The 19,192-nt window shown below is 40.5% G+C and overlaps 1 protein-coding gene across 3 annotated transcripts in view; it reads left to right on the top strand.

Moving 5' to 3' along the window:
* Positions 1-19,192, top strand: part of DSCAM (DS cell adhesion molecule) — a 732,790-nt gene that overhangs the window by 118,444 nt on the left and 595,154 nt on the right. For all 3 annotated transcript variants that reach the window (XM_077879265.1, XM_077879266.1, XM_077879267.1), the window contains exon 2: positions 2,684-3,001. In XM_077879265.1, the coding sequence (XP_077735391.1) occupies positions 2,684-3,001 (318 nt within the window). The remainder of the gene's footprint in view (positions 1-2,683; positions 3,002-19,192) is intronic.

Here is a 19,192-nt window from a genome sequence, read left to right as displayed (position 1 = left end):
ATAAAATGAAGTACTATTATTTAAGCAGATGGATGGCCCCTTAGATGGAAGAAACAGAAGCTGCTGGAATGTAGTTTGGGTTTTCTCTTGCCTGTGGCCATATGATGTGTATCTTAGAGAATGAGTTTATGTTACATTATTAAACCCGGTGGTGTGAAATAGAGAGACTAATGCAAAATACCTTTAAAAAAATGTAAGGAGAAGTGACAGTAATCCCCTGTGGGTCACTTATCTCCTTAACTGCTAGGATTAAACATTTATTTTGCATTTTTCTCACAGTCATTTAAATAATTTCGCATTTATGTATGAAATATTTCTTACATACGTTCAGTTTTCAAAGACCTGCTATTCTTAACAAGGCTACTTTTATGAGACACGAGAATGAATTCAGATATGACTAAATTTTATTTAGTTTAAATTACCCAAATCCAGTTGACAGAAGAGTCATGTGGGGAGGGAACAAAAAGGAATCTGGGTGGAATTAATTAGCTCCAAGAGTGACAGTTACCTCACTCCTAACAATGTGTTTGGGGTGATGTCAGTTTCCTAGAAAGCTCAAATGTAAAATCACAGTGCCACTATCAGCATTTTTATTTGAGTTGAAAGCTGTAATGTTTAACTATTAACTGTGCTTCCGATCTGAGCCAATTTCTTAGTTGGCAATAATTTTCATATTCTGATTTATGGAGCATTGCTAAAGTCTTTAGTTATGGTTGGGAGAGAAAGCCATCAAACAGTTACTACTTGATGAACACCCCTGGCTGTCTTCTTTTTGAGTAAATCTATCGCTTTTACAAAGTGGATTTTTTCCCCCTGCCATCTTTTGATACATGGCATTCCCTCTGTTTGTCTGTTCAGAGACAGTCAGCACTGGGCCCAGTGGGCAAGCTGGTGGGTACTGCCCGGAAGAGAGATGAAGGGGAAGTGGGTGGATGTTCAGGTGAGATGTCCAGGGGATGCTGAGTCTCATAGACACAGCTTCCCTGGGAATTAGTTGGCTTTATAGAGTAAAGGCAGCCATATAATGAGATTAAATCTTCATCAGAAAGACTGAATCCTGCATCTGTGACCTCCTGGCCCCGAATCCTTGGTCAAGCGACAACCCTTCTGAATCTCCACATCTTCTTCTGCAGAGTGGAGGCTACACTCATCTGGCACAGATGCTGTTCACAAGACTAGAATTACATCTTGAGTATCGTAACATCGTCTGATACAGTACAGGTGCTCCATAACTCATATTCACACCTCTGCTTAGTGAGATTAATTCCAAGTATCAAGGGCTTCTTTTCTCTCTTGTGAATATGTGCCGAGGTGTGCATTTGTTTCTGGGAAGTCATATATAAGCACAAACATCTGAGAAGTGGGTCTTTGTGGCATTTTAAAATCTTCCAGTTAATTTTTGAATTCTAGAAGTTGTTTCCTCTGTTCACGTAAATGACACTGTGTGACTGTTTGTTCCCGAGTGCAACATAAGCCCTAGTAAATGAATTAAAAAACCAAATATGTGTGAACTGGTTTGTATACATTTTGTTTGTAGCAATGAACACAGAAACAATTTAAATAACTAAGACCAGGAAAATAGTTTAGAAAATCCTATTAGATAAAAACGTACATCCACTATTTACTTGTAAGGCCTGTATAAGAAGTATGGAGTTTTTGTATATGAAATAACAGAGAATGAAGCGTAGCCTACCACAAGTGCATTATTTTACGTATACACATTATTACGCAGAGTAATCATGTAGGCACACCATGTAGGCCGATGAACCTGAAGAGGAAATATGAAAATCAAAACAGAAATTGTCACAGGCTGGTGGAATTGACTGATGCTTCGGTCAAAGTTCTTTATATTATTGCTGCACCTTTTCAATAAAAAAGAAAAGGGCATCGTTGATTGGACACTATTTTTAGGAAACCAATTGTGCTTTTTAAAATGTTTTACCTGTAAATATAGATTTTAATTTTTAAAAACAGTGTGACTGATTTCATTCAAGAGTATCTCTCCATGTACCTCCCAACCAGAGCAATCTGGTCAGAGAGACTGGACCTCATCATTCATCCTTTTAGCTTCTGTTCATCCAGCACCTGTTGGGTGTTAGGCTGTGCCCTCTGGGGAAGAGCATGAACAAATGGTGACATCGTTCTCATGTGGCTCATGTTCTAGAGGTAGAGACCAGCAGTAGTGAATACAAAATCCATAGCATGAATCTCAGTAGCAACCAGACAGTACTGTGGAGGCCAAGCAGGGTGTCGGGAACGGGCTGGTAAATGATCTATTAAAAGCCAACAATCCAGGGGCCCCTAGGTGGCTCAGTGGTTGAGTGTCTTGCCTTTGGCTCAGGTCATGATCCCGGGGTCCTGGGATCAAGTCCCACATTGGGCTCCCAACAGAGAGCCTCCTTCTCCCTCTGCTTGTGCGCCTGCCTCTCTGTGTCACTCGTGAATAAATAAATGAAAATATTAAAAAAAGGTTACAATCCAGGATAACCTATCAGCTTATGCACAAGGTATGGAGTGAGGACAGTAGCTCTTTAGTACCAGCCCCTCTGCCCATTTTGAAGTGTTTCATTTTAGCCAAGCCTGGCGATTGTTTCCCAGAACAACCTCCTGAGGCCAGGCTGACTTGAAGGCCAAGTTCGGAACATGCGCCCGACTGACCGATTCTTGTGTTGTCTTTTTGTAGTTTTCAGTGAGGACCTTCACTCCAGCCTCTACTTTGTCAATGCATCTCTGCAAGAGGTAGTGTTCGCGAGCACCACGGGGACCCTGGTGCCCTGTCCCGCTGCAGGCGTCCCTCCTGTGTCTCTCAGATGGTACCTAGCGACGGGCGAGGAGATCTACGATGTCCCCGGGATCCGCCACGTCCACCCCAACGGCACTCTCCAAATTTTTCCCTTCCCTCCTTCAAGCTTTAGTACCTTAATCCATGATAATACTTATTATTGCACAGCTGAAAATCCTTCAGGGAAAATTAGAAGTCAGGATGTCCACATCAAGGCTGGTGAGTACGGTTCCTCCGCGTTTTCCTTCTGTGGTTGGGGAGGTGGTGGCGGTGGTGGTCGCGGTGGGGTGTGTGTGTGATGAACAGTAAGGTGCCATCAGCTGAGAAAACCTAAAGTGAAAACCCTGTCCTCTGTTCATTCTGACACTGCCCGTGACTTCTTCTTTAATATGTTCAAGCATCCTTTGACTGAGTTTCCAAATGCTCTGTGTCCCTGGAACTAAGACGTGAAATTCGTGATGGCAGTGGGGCAGGTGTAAAGTGTAACCCAAATTGTATTGTACTTTGGCTGATGGATGCTCTGACTCAGACTCTCAGGGTCTCAAACCCAGTGTGTCTGCGTCCAGCTTCGACTCCCCATCAGCCCTCCCCATACGGAGGCCTAGAGGCCTAGAGGCAGGCAGTCGGGGAGTGGGGAGGACGGAGGGAGGACACACAGTTGTGAGTCCAGTAAAACCTATCCTATAACTGCAACAGAACCAAATATCCTTGTATTCCCTGTGAAATTAAAAACAAAAAAACAAAAAACAAACAAACAAAAAAGAACACATCCTTTTCCACGTTTTTTTTTTTTTTTCTTTTTTGACTGGGTCACATGTTGCCAGGATGTTGCCGGTGAATAAATCCTGAGTTGGTTGTGTCCCTTTTAACAATATATACCTTAAAAAATGACATTCTTGTATGTCAACCTGGGAATACGGTCTGAGATTCACAGACATGAAAAAGGTGTACATAACAGAACATATCGTGCGTGTCACATTATAGATTTAACAGAGGCCCCCAGAAACAGACTCACAGCTAGACTCTAGTTAGCAAGCAGTGTTTTAACTTTTTTTTAAACTTCACCTCACAAATACTACGGCACACCGACACGATGTAATGTCGGGGCAAAGAGAAGGTGACTTTGATTGTTGTCTTACGCACCAGGTAGCTGGGGGAGCTTTGTAATAATTTCCGCAGCAAGCAAGGAGGTGCTGCTGGAAGTCTGCACCGCATGAGCAAATTATGAAATGTTTCTGAATTCCTGCATATGATCTCTTTGATGTAAGCAATCAAACATTAGACTACGGTTCCTTCTGCTAGCTAGTCGTCTTCCCGACTGTATTTTGATCTCCATGACATGCTCGTGAATTCCAGCACCTGAGCAAGAGCACGCTTAGGAGAGCAAGAAAAAGATTGCCTTTAATCAAGAGCTATGAAAAGTCGGTACCCCAAATAATTAAAATGAAGCAAATGAAATTTGCACAGAGACCTCTACACTTGACAAACAGGAGGAGAGAGCGAGCACCTTTTACTTGGCAGGCGGAAAATGTTAATGAGGCGTTATAGAAACATATTTGTAATCTACAAAGTGCCACTTATCGAAAAACCTGGAACTTCAGACAGCTCTGCTTGTACGTGTGAATCCACTCTCTCTTTCTTGGGTTTCCTGTCAGATCAAGAAATTAAACGCTTCCTCCTGTTTTACCTGCCATTTTTGAAACCTGTCCTGGAATTGATTACTTTTGCGCGCCACTGAATGTGTTTTTAGGGGGGTGGAAATGGCATCACCTGGTCTGGCGGCCGTGCCCCTCTCCACTCCCGCCTAAGTGCGTTCCTGGCCTGGTGCTGGCATTCCCGACACCCGGGGCCTCCTGCGTACATGTCCAACAAACACGTGATTGCTGCATCAGCGTGAGCTTACAAGACGGACACTCACGTTTGCCCGCATGGAATCTCTTTTCGCATTTAATTGGACTTCTTGTCGTGGAGACGTTTATGACTGCAACAGTCTTTTAGAGTTTTTTATTGGATGCTTGAAAATCTGGCTTCACCATTTTTATGTAGATGCTACTATAGAACTGAATGGCTGTGCAGAAGGGCAGGTGTGTGTGGGTTTGTGTGGGGTGTCCTGTCTACACTACCCAGTGCCAGCTGTAGTGCAAGATCTGAGCAGAGTGACAACTGGCTCACAGGGTGGCACCTACACATCAGGTGTCCCTAAGCGTCTCCTTGTCCCTCTCGATTGGTGTTGGAGTTTTCCTGGAATAATCCATTAGGGGAAATGGCCTCAGAAGCTGTCCTTTGGCAGGACAGGACATTTTCATTCTTCACAGTTTTCAGCAACTTTGACTCAGGTCTGGGTATCTGCAAAAGTGGGATTTTTCATCTGTCACGTCTTAGGAATTCGCAAAGCTAGGTCACCTTGCATGCACATACACATCAGCACTCAAATACCTTCTTCCGCTTTTTGTTGCAAGGACCGGAATGCAGACAGACCTCTTGAAGCAGTACCGTCCCTGGCCCCTAGCAAATAGTAATAAGCAGTATGACCTTGGCAAATAAAAAAAAAAAAATCTAGTGATTGTTTCCTCTTTCATTTACTGTGATTAATAGAATCTGACTGAGACTTTTGCTCCTGGCCAGGATAGAATGGCAGGGGTCAAATTTACCCTTTTCTCTGAAATAATAACATGCAGACAAGACCGAGAGAGCCACAGTTGTCAAGACTGGCCACCGGGCAATAGAGGAAAGTGATCCTTGGGAAGCTGTAAGAAGCAGGTGAGCTCTTTGAGTGCCCCCGTGCACTGCCTTGAGTTTCCAGATGGAGGACACAAAACCTACACACGAATTTTTATAGCAGCTTTATGCATAATTGCTGACACTTGGAAGCAACAAAGAAGTCCTTCAGTATGCGAGTGGGTAATAACAAAGACACTCTCCTTGCCTAAGCTGGAGTCAGGCTGCATGTGAGCCCTCTTCTTGACTAGTCTTTGACCTTGAACCTCTGTCCTCCCCCAGCCTAGTTTTAGGAAGACTCCTTCTCAGTCATCCCCTCCCTTTGACATCCAGCTACTCTGATATCTGATCAAGCTCCTCATCTTACTTTGATGTGTGAGTCAGTCTTGCCTTTAGCTTTTAGGTCTCCTCTGGGTAATCTATGAACTGATCCCCTCACTGCCTCTGCCATTTGGCTGGAAATCCCCACTTGTCCTTGCTCTATTTGGAGGTAAGAAAAATCTCTCTCCCTTATTGGAGTAGTCATGAGTCCTACTACAATAGCCTTAAAGTCCTCCGTCACATTTTAGCAAGCATCAGAATAATTTTTTCTTTAACAATAAACAAACTAGGGTAAATACATACAATGGAGCATCACTTAGCAAGGTAAAGAAACAAGCCATGCAGCCATGAAAAAGATAGGAGGAACCATAGATGCATATTACTAAGAGAAAGAAGCCAATCTGAAAAGGCTATGAAATATATGGTCCCAAGTATATGACGTTCTGGGAAGGGCAAAACTATAGAGACAGTGAAAAGATCAGTGATTTCCAGGGGCTGCCAGGTAGGAGAAGAGGGATGAGTAAGTAGATCACAGGACATTTTTAAGCAAGGAAACTTCTGGATGATACCTTAGTGGTGGATCCAGGACATTCTTCATAGAGCTGTACAGCACAGAAGGAAGCTTCATGTAAACTATGGGCTTTACTTAATAATAACATTATTATTATTATTAATAATGGTTCATGAATGCAACAAAAGTATAACATTAATGCAACCTGCTAATAATGAGAGAGACTAGAGAGACTGGCCTGGGTGGGTAAAGGCAGTGTATGGGAATGCTCTGTGCTTTCTGTACTTTGAAAATTTTCTGTAAACCTAAAACCACCCTAAAAAATAAAATCTATCCCAAAGAAAATTGGAAAAAAATATTTCACGTAGTTTGATACACAAATAGAGTCCCCCAAAGGAATGGACGGTGAGAGAAATGAGCAAAACAAATACATAGTTGAAATACTGGTCAATTCTTTTCACATTTGATGGAAACTATAAACTTACAGATCCAAGGAGCTCTACAAACCCCAAGTACAAGATATCAGAAGAAAAATACACCAAAGTGTATGATAATCAGATTTCTCAGGACCAGTCTACAGATAAAATGTTAAAAACAACCAGGAGGGAAAATACGTTAGTGGAACAAAAACAAGGATGACAACCAACAGATTACCCTTCAGAATCAACGTAAAAGAACAGAGAAGCAATATCTTTAAAGTACTGGAAGGAGGGTGCCTGGGTGGCTCAGTGGTTGAGCGTCTGCCTTTGGCTCAGGGCATGATCTCGGGCTCCTGCGATCAAGTCCCGCATCGGGCTCCCCTCAGGGAGCCTTCTTCTACCTCTGCCTGTGACTCTACTTCTCTCTCTCTGTCTCTTCATGAGTAAATAAATAAAATGTTTTAAAAAAAAGTATCGAAAGGAAATATAATTTGTAAATCTAGAAATCTAGATCTATATCTAGTAGAATATTTTTATTTCAAAATAAAGACTTTTTATTGGGCACACAAAAGCTGAAAGAATTTATCAGCAGCTGACCTGCACCAGTAGAAATCTTAAAGGAAATCCTCCAGTCAGAAGACAAATGACAGCGGGATCTCAGATCTACTTAGATCTACTTAGAGGGAAGAACAGTGAAAATAGGGGCAGCCCAGGTGGCTCAGGGTTTAGCACCGCCTTCAGCCCAGGGTGTGATCCTGGAGACCCGGGGTCAAGTCCCATGTCAGGCTTCCTGCATGGAGCCTGCTTCTCCCTCTGCCTGTGTCTCTGCCTCTCTCTCTCTGTTTCTCTCATGAATAAAAATAAATAAAATCTTAAAAGAAAAAAGATTCCTGATCCACAGAAATTATGAGATAATAAATGTGTGTTGTTTTTTTTTTTAAAAAAAAAGAACAGTGAAAAAGTAACCAATGTGGGTAAATTAGATTTTTCTAAAAGTGAACCGATGTACAATATTCTATTACTTTCAGGTGTTCATCATAGTGATTTAATATTTTTATATATTAAAAAAATTATCCTCCTGGTAAGTATAGTTACCATCTATCACCAGAAAGCGTTATTATAACATTATTGCCTAATTCCCTATGCTATATGATGTAATGTACATCCCCATAACATATTTATTTTATGACTAAAAGTTTGTACCTCTGAATCCCCTTCACCTAGTTCTCCACCCTGCTCTGGTAACCAACAGTTTGTCCTCTGTATCTCTGAGTCTACTCCTATTTTATTTTTTTGCTCATTTGCTCTGTTTTTTTTTTTTTTTTTTTTTTTTTAGATTCTATATATGAGTGAAATCATATAGTGTCTGTCTTTCTTTGACTTATTTCACTTAGCATAACACCCTATAGGTCCATCCATGTTGTCACAAATGGCAACATTTCATTTTCTTATATCTGAGTAATATTCTGTTTTACACACACACACACACACACACCTCATATATTCTTCATCCACTTATCTATGGAAACTTAGGTTATTTCCATATCTTGGCTATTGTAAATATCACCACAGGACACATGGGGTGCATGTATCTCTTTGAATTGGTGTTTTTGTTTATGTTTCAGATAAATACCCAGAAGTAGAAGTGCTGGATTCTAGGGTAGTTCTATTTTGAATTTTTTGAGGAAGCTCCATACTGTTTTCCACTTTACATTCCCACCAACAGTGCACAAGGGCTCCCTTTTCTCTACATCCTCATCAGCACTTGTTATTTCTTGTCTTTTGGACAATAGGAAATCTGAGCAGTGTGAGATAAAACCTCATTTCCCTGATGATCAATGTTATGAGTGATCCTTTCATGTACCTGTTGGTCATCTGGATGTCTTTGGAAAAATGTATGTTCCAGTCCTTTGCCCAATCTATAACAGATTATGTTTTTGTGTTTGTTGTTATGGTTGTGATATTAAGTTGTGTGAGTTCTTTATATATTTTGAATATTAACCTTTTTAAGATGTTTGATTTGCAAATATCTTCTCGCATTCAGTGGGTTGCTTTTTCATTTCGTTAATGGTCTCTTTGTGTGAAAACCTCAATGGAGTTCCATTTGTTTATTTTAGTTTTTTTCTTCCTTGTATGAGGAGACTGGTCTAAAAAAATACTGCTAAGACAAATGTCAAAGAGCTTACTGCCTATGTTTTTCTCTAGGAGTACTGTCTATGTTTTCTTCTAGGAGTTTTATGGTTTCAGGTCATACATTTAAGGCTTTAACCCATTTTGAGTTGAACTAGTGTGTTGGTATGCTGTAAGAAAGTGGTCCAATTTCATTCTTTTGCATGTGGCTGTCCAGTTTTCCCAGTTCCATTTATTGAAGAGACTGTCTTTTCCCCCATTGTATATTCTTGCCTTCTTTGTCATAGATTAACTGACCACATATGAATGAGTTTATTTCTGGGCTCCTTATTTTTTTTTCATTGATCTAGGTGTCTGTTTTTGTGTCAGTGCCATACTTTTTGGATTACTATAGCTTTGTAGTATAGTTTGAAATCAGGGAGCATGATAACCTCTGGCTTTGTCTTTCTCAAGATTGCTTTGGCGATTCATGGTCTTTTGTGGTTCCACAAAAAGTTTAGGGTTGTGTAAAAAATGTCATTAGTTCTGTGAAAAATGCCATTGGTATTTTGCTGGGTTCACATCAAATCTCTACATTGCATTATATCATAATTTTTTGGTATTTAAAATCTTTTAGAAGACAATTGACTATTTAAACAAAAGTAATTGTAATGTTTTGTGGGGTTTGCAATGTATGTATAAGTAAAGTGTATGGTAATAATAGCATTAAGGCCTGGAGTAAAGATGCGAAGTTTAATATCATAAGGCTTGTCTTATATGTGAGCTTATATAATATTATCTAAATATAGATTATGATAAGTTACAGAGGTATGCTATAAAATGTAAAGCAATCACTATAGCAAAACAGAGTTATAGCTAATAAGCTTTATCATAAAGGAGAGAAAAAATGGAATCTTTAAGAAAATCCTCAATTCTAAACATAGAATAAAAAAATAGGAAAAAGGAGAGAAAGAATAAATGGCAAAAATAGAAATAAAAAACCCAAGATGATGGACTTAAACTTAACCATACCAATATTCACATTAAATATAAATGCTCCAATTATCTGATTTAAAAGACAGAAATTGCTAGATTAGTTTCAAATACTGCTTAAAAGAAATGTACTTTAAATATAAAGATACAGATATGGTAAAGGTAATAGGATGGGAAAATATGTACTATGCTCATCAAATCAAATAAATCTAATCAAAAAGTATTTAAAAATTGGAGTAAGTACGTTAATATCGAAGTATATTTCAGAGCAAAGAATATTACTGGGGCTAACGTTCATTTCATAATATAAAGGAGTCATTTAATTCAGAAGATATGACTATTCCAAATGTTTAAGCCCTCAATAACAGCACTTCAAAATATGTGAAGTAAAAATGGTTAGAACTTCAAGGAGAAGCAGACAAATCAAAATTTATCATTAGAGATTTCAACACCCCTCTTTATTAATTAGCAGTAGGCAGAATTGACAAGGATAAAGACTATTTGAACAACACTATTATATATTTGATAATATCAACATTTAAATAGAGAACACTGAATCCAATAATAGCACAATACACATTATTTTCAAGATCACACAGAAATTTACCAATATAAACCATGTTATATGAATGAAGAGAGTCTCGGGTGAGTTTTTTAAAATAGAATTATATAAAATATGTTCTTTACCTGCAAGGGATTTAAAATAGCAATCACCAACTCCAGGAAATCCCCAAATATTAGGATACAAAATAACACACTTCTAAATAGTCTGTGCAAAAGAAAAGGCAGAAGGAAAATTAGAAGTTATTTTGAATGGAATGAAAATGAAAACACAATATCTAAGAAAGAATTTTGGGGATGGCACTAAAACAGTGCTTGGGGAGACATTTATAGTTTTAAAAACCCTGATTAGAAATAAAATAATGGTCTGAAATACTGGTCTCAGCTTCCATCTTAAAACTAGGAAAGAAGAACAAATTAAAACCAATATAGATAGAAAGGAAAGAATAAAATTCAGAGCCAAAATCAGTGAATTATCAAACATATAAAGTTTGTGAAACCAAAACTTAGTTTTCTGGGAAAAAAATCAGCAAGTTGAGAAACTTCTGGCCTGGCTATAAAGTAAAATAAAGCAGACAAATGACCAATGTCAAGAATGAGAAAGATTATATCAATACATATTCTACAGATATTAAGATTATAATAAACTATTAAGGACAGGTGTATGTCAATAAATTCAGCAACTCAGATGAAATGAGAAACTCCTTGAAAGACATAAAATACCCCTCAGTGCCCGTCACCCATTCACCCCCACCCCCTGCCCTCCTCCCCTTCCATCACCCCTAGTTCGTTTCCCAGAGTTAGGAGTCTTTATGTTCTGTCTCCCTTTCTGATATTTCCTACTCATTTCTCCCCCCTTCCCTTCTATTCCCTTTCACTATTATTTATATTTCCCAAATGAATGAGAACATATAATGTTTGTCCTTCTCCGATTGGGTGTTATTCTGTATGTTGGCAAATTGAACACCAATAAAAAATAAATTTATTATTAAAATAAATAAAATAAAAAGACAAAAAAAGACATAAAATACCAAAACTTTTTCAAGAAGAAATAAAGTGAAAATCCCTGTATCTTTTAAAGAATTCAAATTTATAATAAAAATTTTTTCTACAATGATATTCTAAGCTCAAATGGATTTACTATTGAATTCTACCAAACGCAGGGAGGAAATAATAAAAATTGTACACAAACTCTTCCAGAAAACTGACAAGGAGAAAATACTGAAATCATTTTATGCGATCATTGCTACCTTGCTAATAAAACAGCATAAAGGCATTACAAGAGGAAAATAGAAGCATAAATATCTCTCACGAGTATAGATGTAAAAAATCTAAACAAAATTTTAGCAAAGTGAATTCAACAACAAAGAAAAAGGATGTGCATCCTGATTATGTAGGCCTTACCTCCAGAATGTAAGGTTAGTTTCACATTTGAAAATTAATCCAGGTAATTTACCCTATTAACATAGTTAAAAAAAAACCCATGTCATCATTTCAATCAATACAAAAAAAGCATTTACAAAATACAGCATTCACTTATAAAAATTCTCAGAAAATTGGGAGTAGAGGTGAACTTCCTCATGCTAATAAAAAGCACTTATAGGAATCCTACTATAGCTAACATCTTAATGATGAAAGATTGCTTTTCCTCTAAAGATGAAGAATACAAGGATGTGTGCTGTGTGCTTTCACCACTTTTCAACATTGTACTGGAGGTGGTGACCACTGCAATATGGCAAGAACAAGAAGTAAAAGGCATTGTGATTGCAAAGAAACAAGTTCACCTATCTTTATTTGTAGATGACAATCATATATATGTTAGAAAATCTGATGGAATCTACAAAAAATCTACTGGAACTAATAAGTGAGTTTATCAAAACAGCAGTATGTAAGATCAACACACACACAATTGGTCGATAATTTTTAAAATGCTACTTAAAATAGCATCAAAAATAAGAAATACTTATGTGTATATTTGACCTCAAATGTGAAAAAACCTTTACATTGAAAATTGTAAAGCATTGCTAAGAGAAATTAAAGAAGAGGTAAGTAAAAGGAGAAAAAAAAATATTGTTTTCATGATGTGGAGGATTCAGTATTATTAAGATGTTAGTTCCCCCTCAAATGGTCTACAGATTCAACACAATCTAAATGAAAACCCCAGCAGCCTTTAAAAACAAACAGAAACTGATGAGTTTATTCTAAAATTTATGTAGAAATACAAGGGACCTAGACTAGCCAAAAGAACCCTGAAAAGAGAATAGTAATTTAAGAAGGCTAACACTACTTGACTTTTAAGACTTATTATAAACCTAAATAATATAAAAGAGTACAGAAATTGACCAGTACATGTAGGGACACCTTAAATCTGACAAAAGTGCAAATCAGTTCAGTGAAAGAATAGTTTCAACAAATGATGCTGGAAAAACTGTATATCCATTTGCAAAATAAATAAATAAATATTGTGAGTTTCAATCCATACTTTGCATCAAATACAAAACCTGACATGGATCGTAGATCCAAATATAAACCTATCAACTTTTTGAAGAAAATGGGAGAAAAATCTTTGCCATCTTGTGTTATATAACACTTTCTTAGATAGGACACCCAAAGCACAATCCATAAAAGAACAAATTGCTATTTTGGATTTTATCAAAATTTAAAACTTTTGCTCCTCTAAAATCATTGCTAGGAGAATAAAAAGGTAGGTCACAGCCTAGCAGGAAATACTTCCAAAACATATATCTGTTAAAGGGCCTTTATCCAGAAATACAATGAAATCTAAAAACTCCATCATTTGAAAACAAACGACCTATTTAAAAATGAGTTAAAAGTTCTGGAGAGACACGGCAACAGAGGCAATATGCAATGGCTAGCAGGCTCATGAAAAGATGTTTAACATCATCAACCTTCGAGGAAATGCAGATTACAACTGCAGATTTGTAGATTACTCTACAAATCTAAAAGTAAACACAATGGCCGGACCAAGTGTTAGTGAGGAGATGCATTGACTGGGACCCTTATGCACTTCTGGTCATCATGTAAGATGGTACAGCCTCTTTGGAAAATATTTTGGCATTTTCTTTAAAAGATGAATATTAAAACCTGCCATATATTCCAATCGTTTCAGTCTTAGATATTTAACCAAAGCATATGCCCATACAAAGACTCTTACAGGGATGTTCATAGCAGCTTTATTTGTAATAGCCAGAAATGGGTCAAAGTCAATCAACAGATGAACGAGTAAACAAATTGTGATTTATCCATAAAATTGAAGTAAAGGAATTGATTACAGAGCCTCCCACACTCCTTATGCACTGGGGATGTGTTCCAAGGTGCCCAGTGCATGCCTGAAACCATGGATAGTAACAAGGTCTATATATACCATGTGTTTTCCTATACAGTTTAACGTATAGATTAGGCACAGTAAGACATTAGCAACAACAATCCTAAAATCGGCCAATTAAAACAATGTGCTATAATAAAAGTTATGTGAATGTGCTCTGTCTCAAGATATCTTATTGTGCTGGACTCGCCCTTCTTGTGATGATGTGAGATGTTAAAATGCCTCTGTGATGAGACGAAGTGAGATGAATGATATACACATTGTGATGTGGCGTGAGACTACCATTGCGCTTCTGATGATATGTCAGAAACAGGATCATGTGCTTCCAGACTGGGGGTTGACCACAGGTAACTGAAACCACGAAAAGGAAAGATAAGGAGGGAGTACTGTATTGATAAATACAGTAGGAGGGAGAAGTCTCAAAATAACTATACTTAGTGAAAAAAGCCAGATAAAAATGTTTGTACTGTGTGATTCCATTTACATAAGACTAAAATGTGTGAATTAATCTGTAATTATGGAAAGGGCATCAGCAGTTGCCTGTGAAAGGGAGTGGAAAGGACAGCTCACAAAGGACAAGTTCACTTTTCAGGTGATGGGTCTGGTCATTATCTTGATTGTGGCGGTGACCTCATGGGTGTGTACATATGTCAGAACTTACCAGTAAACACGTTCTAGTGTATTTCAATTGTATCTTGATAAAGTTGTTTTAAGATAAAAGCAAGTAATAATACTTGGCTGACCTATTTACTTAGGAGTTGTCTTGACATTCATAGAGTAATAGTAGCTATTAGTAGCTGTGTGTCTCTATGCCTCTCTGCCCAGTGCACGGTCAGCCCCCGAGCTGTCTCTTGCATACATATCACACAAAATAGTTGGGAACCTCTGGTCATAGGTGATCCTACTGAGGAAGAGCAGCTAACCAGGCTGCTCCATCGGTTTCTCTGCTTTCTGTTTTTTTTTTTTTTTCAAGATTTTATTTATTCATGAGAGACACAGAGAGGCAGAGACACAGGCAGAGGGAGAAGCAGGCTCCATCCCGGGAGCCCAACGCAGGACTTGATCCCGGGTCTCCAGGATCACTCCCTGGGCCAAAGGTGGCACTAAACCGCTGAGCCACCCGGGCTGCCCCTGCTTTCTGGTTTTGAAATGGAAATCTTGAGAGAGCGTCTATCTATTCTCTGGATGCTTGGGAACTGTGTGGGTTGAGCACACGGACCAGAAACACAGAGGAAGCCTGCCCATGGAAAAAGAGAAGGGTGAAGTCAGAATCAAAGAGAAAGAGGTTGTAGGGCCCTTCCCAGGGCCCAGTTGTGGTTGCAAAGCAATCGTGTCTTCAGAGGTGCTCCACTTTCAGCTTCAGGTAGCTCAGATCAGCTCCTCTTGCCAGCAATCAGAGAGACTCTGAATAAAGCAGTTATGGGCTGGACATTGTGCCAAGTACATTAAGGTGTTCTCTGTTTCGATCTGCACAACCATGCGAGGTAGATCTTATTTTCATTTTCAGACGAAGGAAGGGAGGTTGCTGTGAGCCTCTTGTTGCCTGTTCATAGGAGTTGTGGTTGGAAGCCCGTTTAGCTAAAAGGTGCTGGTTCAGTGCCTCATAGTCTCTTGGATATGCCCTGCTCATGTGACCCTCAGCTTTCTCTCTTTTCCCCCTCCATGTCTAGGTCCTCCTGTGTTTTGGGCCAGCTCAAGTGCCTCCTTCCCCACCAGCTACTCACCACTCACCAGGCTCACTGGTTCTGTCTTTCTCTAGATTCTTTTTTTTTTTTTTAAGATTTTATTTATTTATTAGAATGAGAGAGGGCGATCATAAGCAGAGGGCAGGGAGAGGAGAATCAGGTTTCCCACTAAGTAGGGAACCCAATGCGGGGCTCAATCCCAGGACCCTGAGATCATGACCTGAGCTGAAGGCAGACATTCAACCGACTGAGCCACCCAATGTGCCCACTTCCATAGATTTTTATTACCTGTGGTGACTCTCACCTGTGCCCATCAATCTTTGATTATTTTCTTCTAGTTGTTCTGCTGTCTGAATTTTCTTGCTTTAGCTCATCATTCCGTAAGTCTAAGGATCTCCATAGTCCCTGAGACTGTGCTTGACATGAGGATGTGTTCAAGATGTAATTAATTCTTTGAGGCACATCTCAATTGATTAAGCAATCTGCTACAAAATATAATGGAACAAAAACCAACTTCTACAAACCTAATGTGCCTTGAGGTCACCCGGTGCCTCAGATTACCATTTCCTAAACAGGAAAGACAAGCGTCAACCCTCTTCCCAGCCCTAAGTCCTCTGATGTTCCAGAGAAATCCAGCACATGAGCATTTGCTTATGTTTTATCACTTTAGATGTAAGAATCAAAGGGGTGGGAACAATCCAAATCCAACCCATCAGGAGAGGGGGCCACCCAGATCCTCATCCCCTGTGGTGCCCAATTCTTCAGACTTTCCCCTGACTTCTGTCCATCATCTGATTGCTGCATGGACAGAGTTTGAATCAGGACCGACCTCACAGGATGGGTGCCATCACATAAGGCCCAGCGTCAAGAAGGTCCCAGAGTTCAGGCTGCATGCTCTCCTGTTGCCATCTTGAAACATTATAATGCTTTTATCTTTCCATTTGTGTTTCATAAGTGAAGTGCAGTGGGACAATGGAACATGCTCTGGGAGCTTGGTACCTCAGTTCTTGCAGGGTCCTGCCTCATGCCACCTCCCTTGGAGGGTTCTCAGTGGTCCTCTCTAGTTTCTGAATGCCCAGAGCTCCACTTAGCTTCCTCCTCCCTAATCCCAGTATGACCACTGCTGCCTCTCCCATCCCGGGTGCTCTGGCCCTGCCTGGCCTCTTCCCTGCCCCTGTTCAGCAACCACAGGGCTAGGGCAGGAGTGTGGGCATGAGTGGGTGCACACACACTCTGACACGGGGCATGGCGGAAGCAACCCCTCCCCCAAGGGAGCTGTAGTTGGAGGCTGTAATTCCTTAGAGGTCACCTGTCCCCCGTGGGAGGGGTAAAGGAGAAAGGACATTGCCTTCCCCATTCCCAGCTGGGGCATGATGCATGAGCCCAGACACTGGCAGGAGCCGCCACCTGTAGCTGGTGGGCTGTGCGTGCCCAGTGGAGTGTGGTCCAGAGTGCCTGTGAGGGCCTGCACCTGTTCTGTGATTGCCCTGTGTCCCAGTGACTGTGACAGTGAGCAAAAACTGAAAAATGTTATGACAGGTTGAGAGAAAGACCACAGAAGAAAAAATAATTTTATTATCTTCATGGCACTCCCCCCTCCTTTGTAAATAAGGGGTCCTGGATTTTCACTTTGCTCTGAGCCCCATGAGTTACGTGCTTGGCTTCTCTCGGTTAAATTCATTTTCATAGTAGAATATGAAATGAGACTATTCCTCATTTACTACTATTTAACATGTTCAAGGGTCTTTCCATTTGGAAGGATGAAGTCTAAGAGAGGGGTGGGCTCTGCAAACACACAGCAGCGGTGTGATCCCCGCTCAGTCTACGCACCTGACTTCGCCCCAAAGCCACATCCCTGTGGATTCTCATTTCTGATCCTCTTAACCATACTCGATCTTACGGAAAGGCTTCAAAGCTTGTAAATTTGACTAAGGAGGATGAAGTTGACTGTCATGGCCACTGTTGGCAGCTCCTTGAGTCAGATCCCCTGGCTTTGCAGGCTGGTTGCTAAGAACCCGCGTGGAGAGCCTTCAGCGGATCGTTGCACACACACACACACACACACACACGGGGAAGTCCCTGGGACCAGCCCCAAGCCAGGGCCAAAATGCCCTAAGGATAAAGTTCCATCTCCAGGCAAGGAGTGAGAGGAGCTCTGAGGTGTGACTCTTATTCACAGCTCCCCTTGGGATCAGTGGAGGCTGGGACTGCCCTGAAATCACACCCTGGCTTTGCCGCTGGCCCTGCCCTGCAAGGCTTCCCCAGCCTCTCCCTCCTTGGTCCTCATGGGATCCTGGTTCTCCTAGGATCAAGTCTTCAATCAGTCACTCTCACCCAGTTCCTCGGCTCCAGCCTGCTTCTAGGGAGAGCCCAGCTTAGGACACATGGTGCAAGGGTCACACCTCCTGTAATGCAAATGCCAATCGCATTTAAAATAACATTTAGTTTTTGCCTGCATCTTAGGTTTGTAGCTCGGTCTCTGTTCCCCTGAGTAGTGGTAGTAGGGGCTAGAGGTCCCCAGGTATCTTGGGGAAGCTCACCGTGATCCTGGGAGACTTGTACTGTGAGAGGTATATTCCCATAGAGAGCAGTGTTGGCTTCTCAAGTTAGGGTGGTGGGGAGCTCAGGAGGAAACATTTTCATTGATGGGGTGGAGATCGGTAATGAAAACCCAAGTTGCTTTTTAAAACAATCGACGATGATTATGTTCTACAACAGGGTTAGAAGTACTTGCAACAGGGAAGCTCTGTGATTTTTATTCATTCATTCTCTAAGCATTCATTGAGCACCTACTGTGTGCCAAGCATTGTTAGAAAGTCCCATGGTAATTTCTTTTTTTAAAGGCTCCATGTATGATCAATCTTTGTCCAAAGAAGAACCTAATGAGGGAGTGGAGCATTTCTTTCCATGTCCCATTCTTTCTGCGCTGAGTGGAGTGTGGTGCACCCAGGTTATGTTCCTGCTTCTAGAATGTTCTGGGCTCTTTGGGGCTGACTTGGGGCCTAGAGGGAGCAAAAGTCATAGAGGTTTTATTTTTTTTTTGTCTCTTTTTTTTTAATTTATTTTTTATTGGTGTTCAATTTACTAACATACAGAATAACCCCCAGTGCCCGTCACCCATTCACTCCCACCCCCCGCCCTCCTCCCCTTCTACCACCCCTAGTTCATTTCCCAGAGTTAGCAGTCTTTACGTTCTGTCTCCCTTTCTGATATTTCCCACACATTTCTTCTCCCTTCCCTTATATTCCCTTTCACTATTATTTATATTCCCCAAATGAATGAGAACATATAATGTTTGTCCTTGTTTATGTATACAATGGAATATTACTCAGCTATTAGAAATGACAAATACCCACCATTTGCTTCAACGTGGATGGAACTGGAGGGTATTATGCTGAGTGAAGTAAGTCAGTCGGAGAAGGACAGACATAGAGGTTTTATACTGAGGGCTGCAGTGCTGAAGGGGAGAGGGTGCCCCATGGTATATGTGTGACAGGCCAGGCCTGAGGAGTTCTGAGGGTGCAGACTTTGGGTGCAAACAGGGGAAATCCCCTACTGGGTCCCTCTATGTGGCTCCAGAGACCAGGCCTGGCACATGACTGCATGCCCGCTGGGAAAGCATTTCCTCTGCTCCTTATGGGCATCTTCTCTTGTCCCTGCTCTTCCCTGGCCGGGACAGAGAAATAGGCTCCCTGATGTTGGTTTCCATTAGAAATTCCTTAACCTGAGCCATTTGTGTGTGAAGTG

The sequence above is a fragment of the Canis aureus genome, chromosome 30, assembly GCF_053574225.1.
Source record: "Canis aureus isolate CA01 chromosome 30, VMU_Caureus_v.1.0, whole genome shotgun sequence".
Classification (NCBI taxonomy): Eukaryota; Metazoa; Chordata; class Mammalia; order Carnivora; family Canidae; genus Canis; species Canis aureus.
The sequence above is the reverse complement of the archived record's forward strand: the minus strand, read 5'-3'. Positions and strand labels throughout refer to the sequence as shown.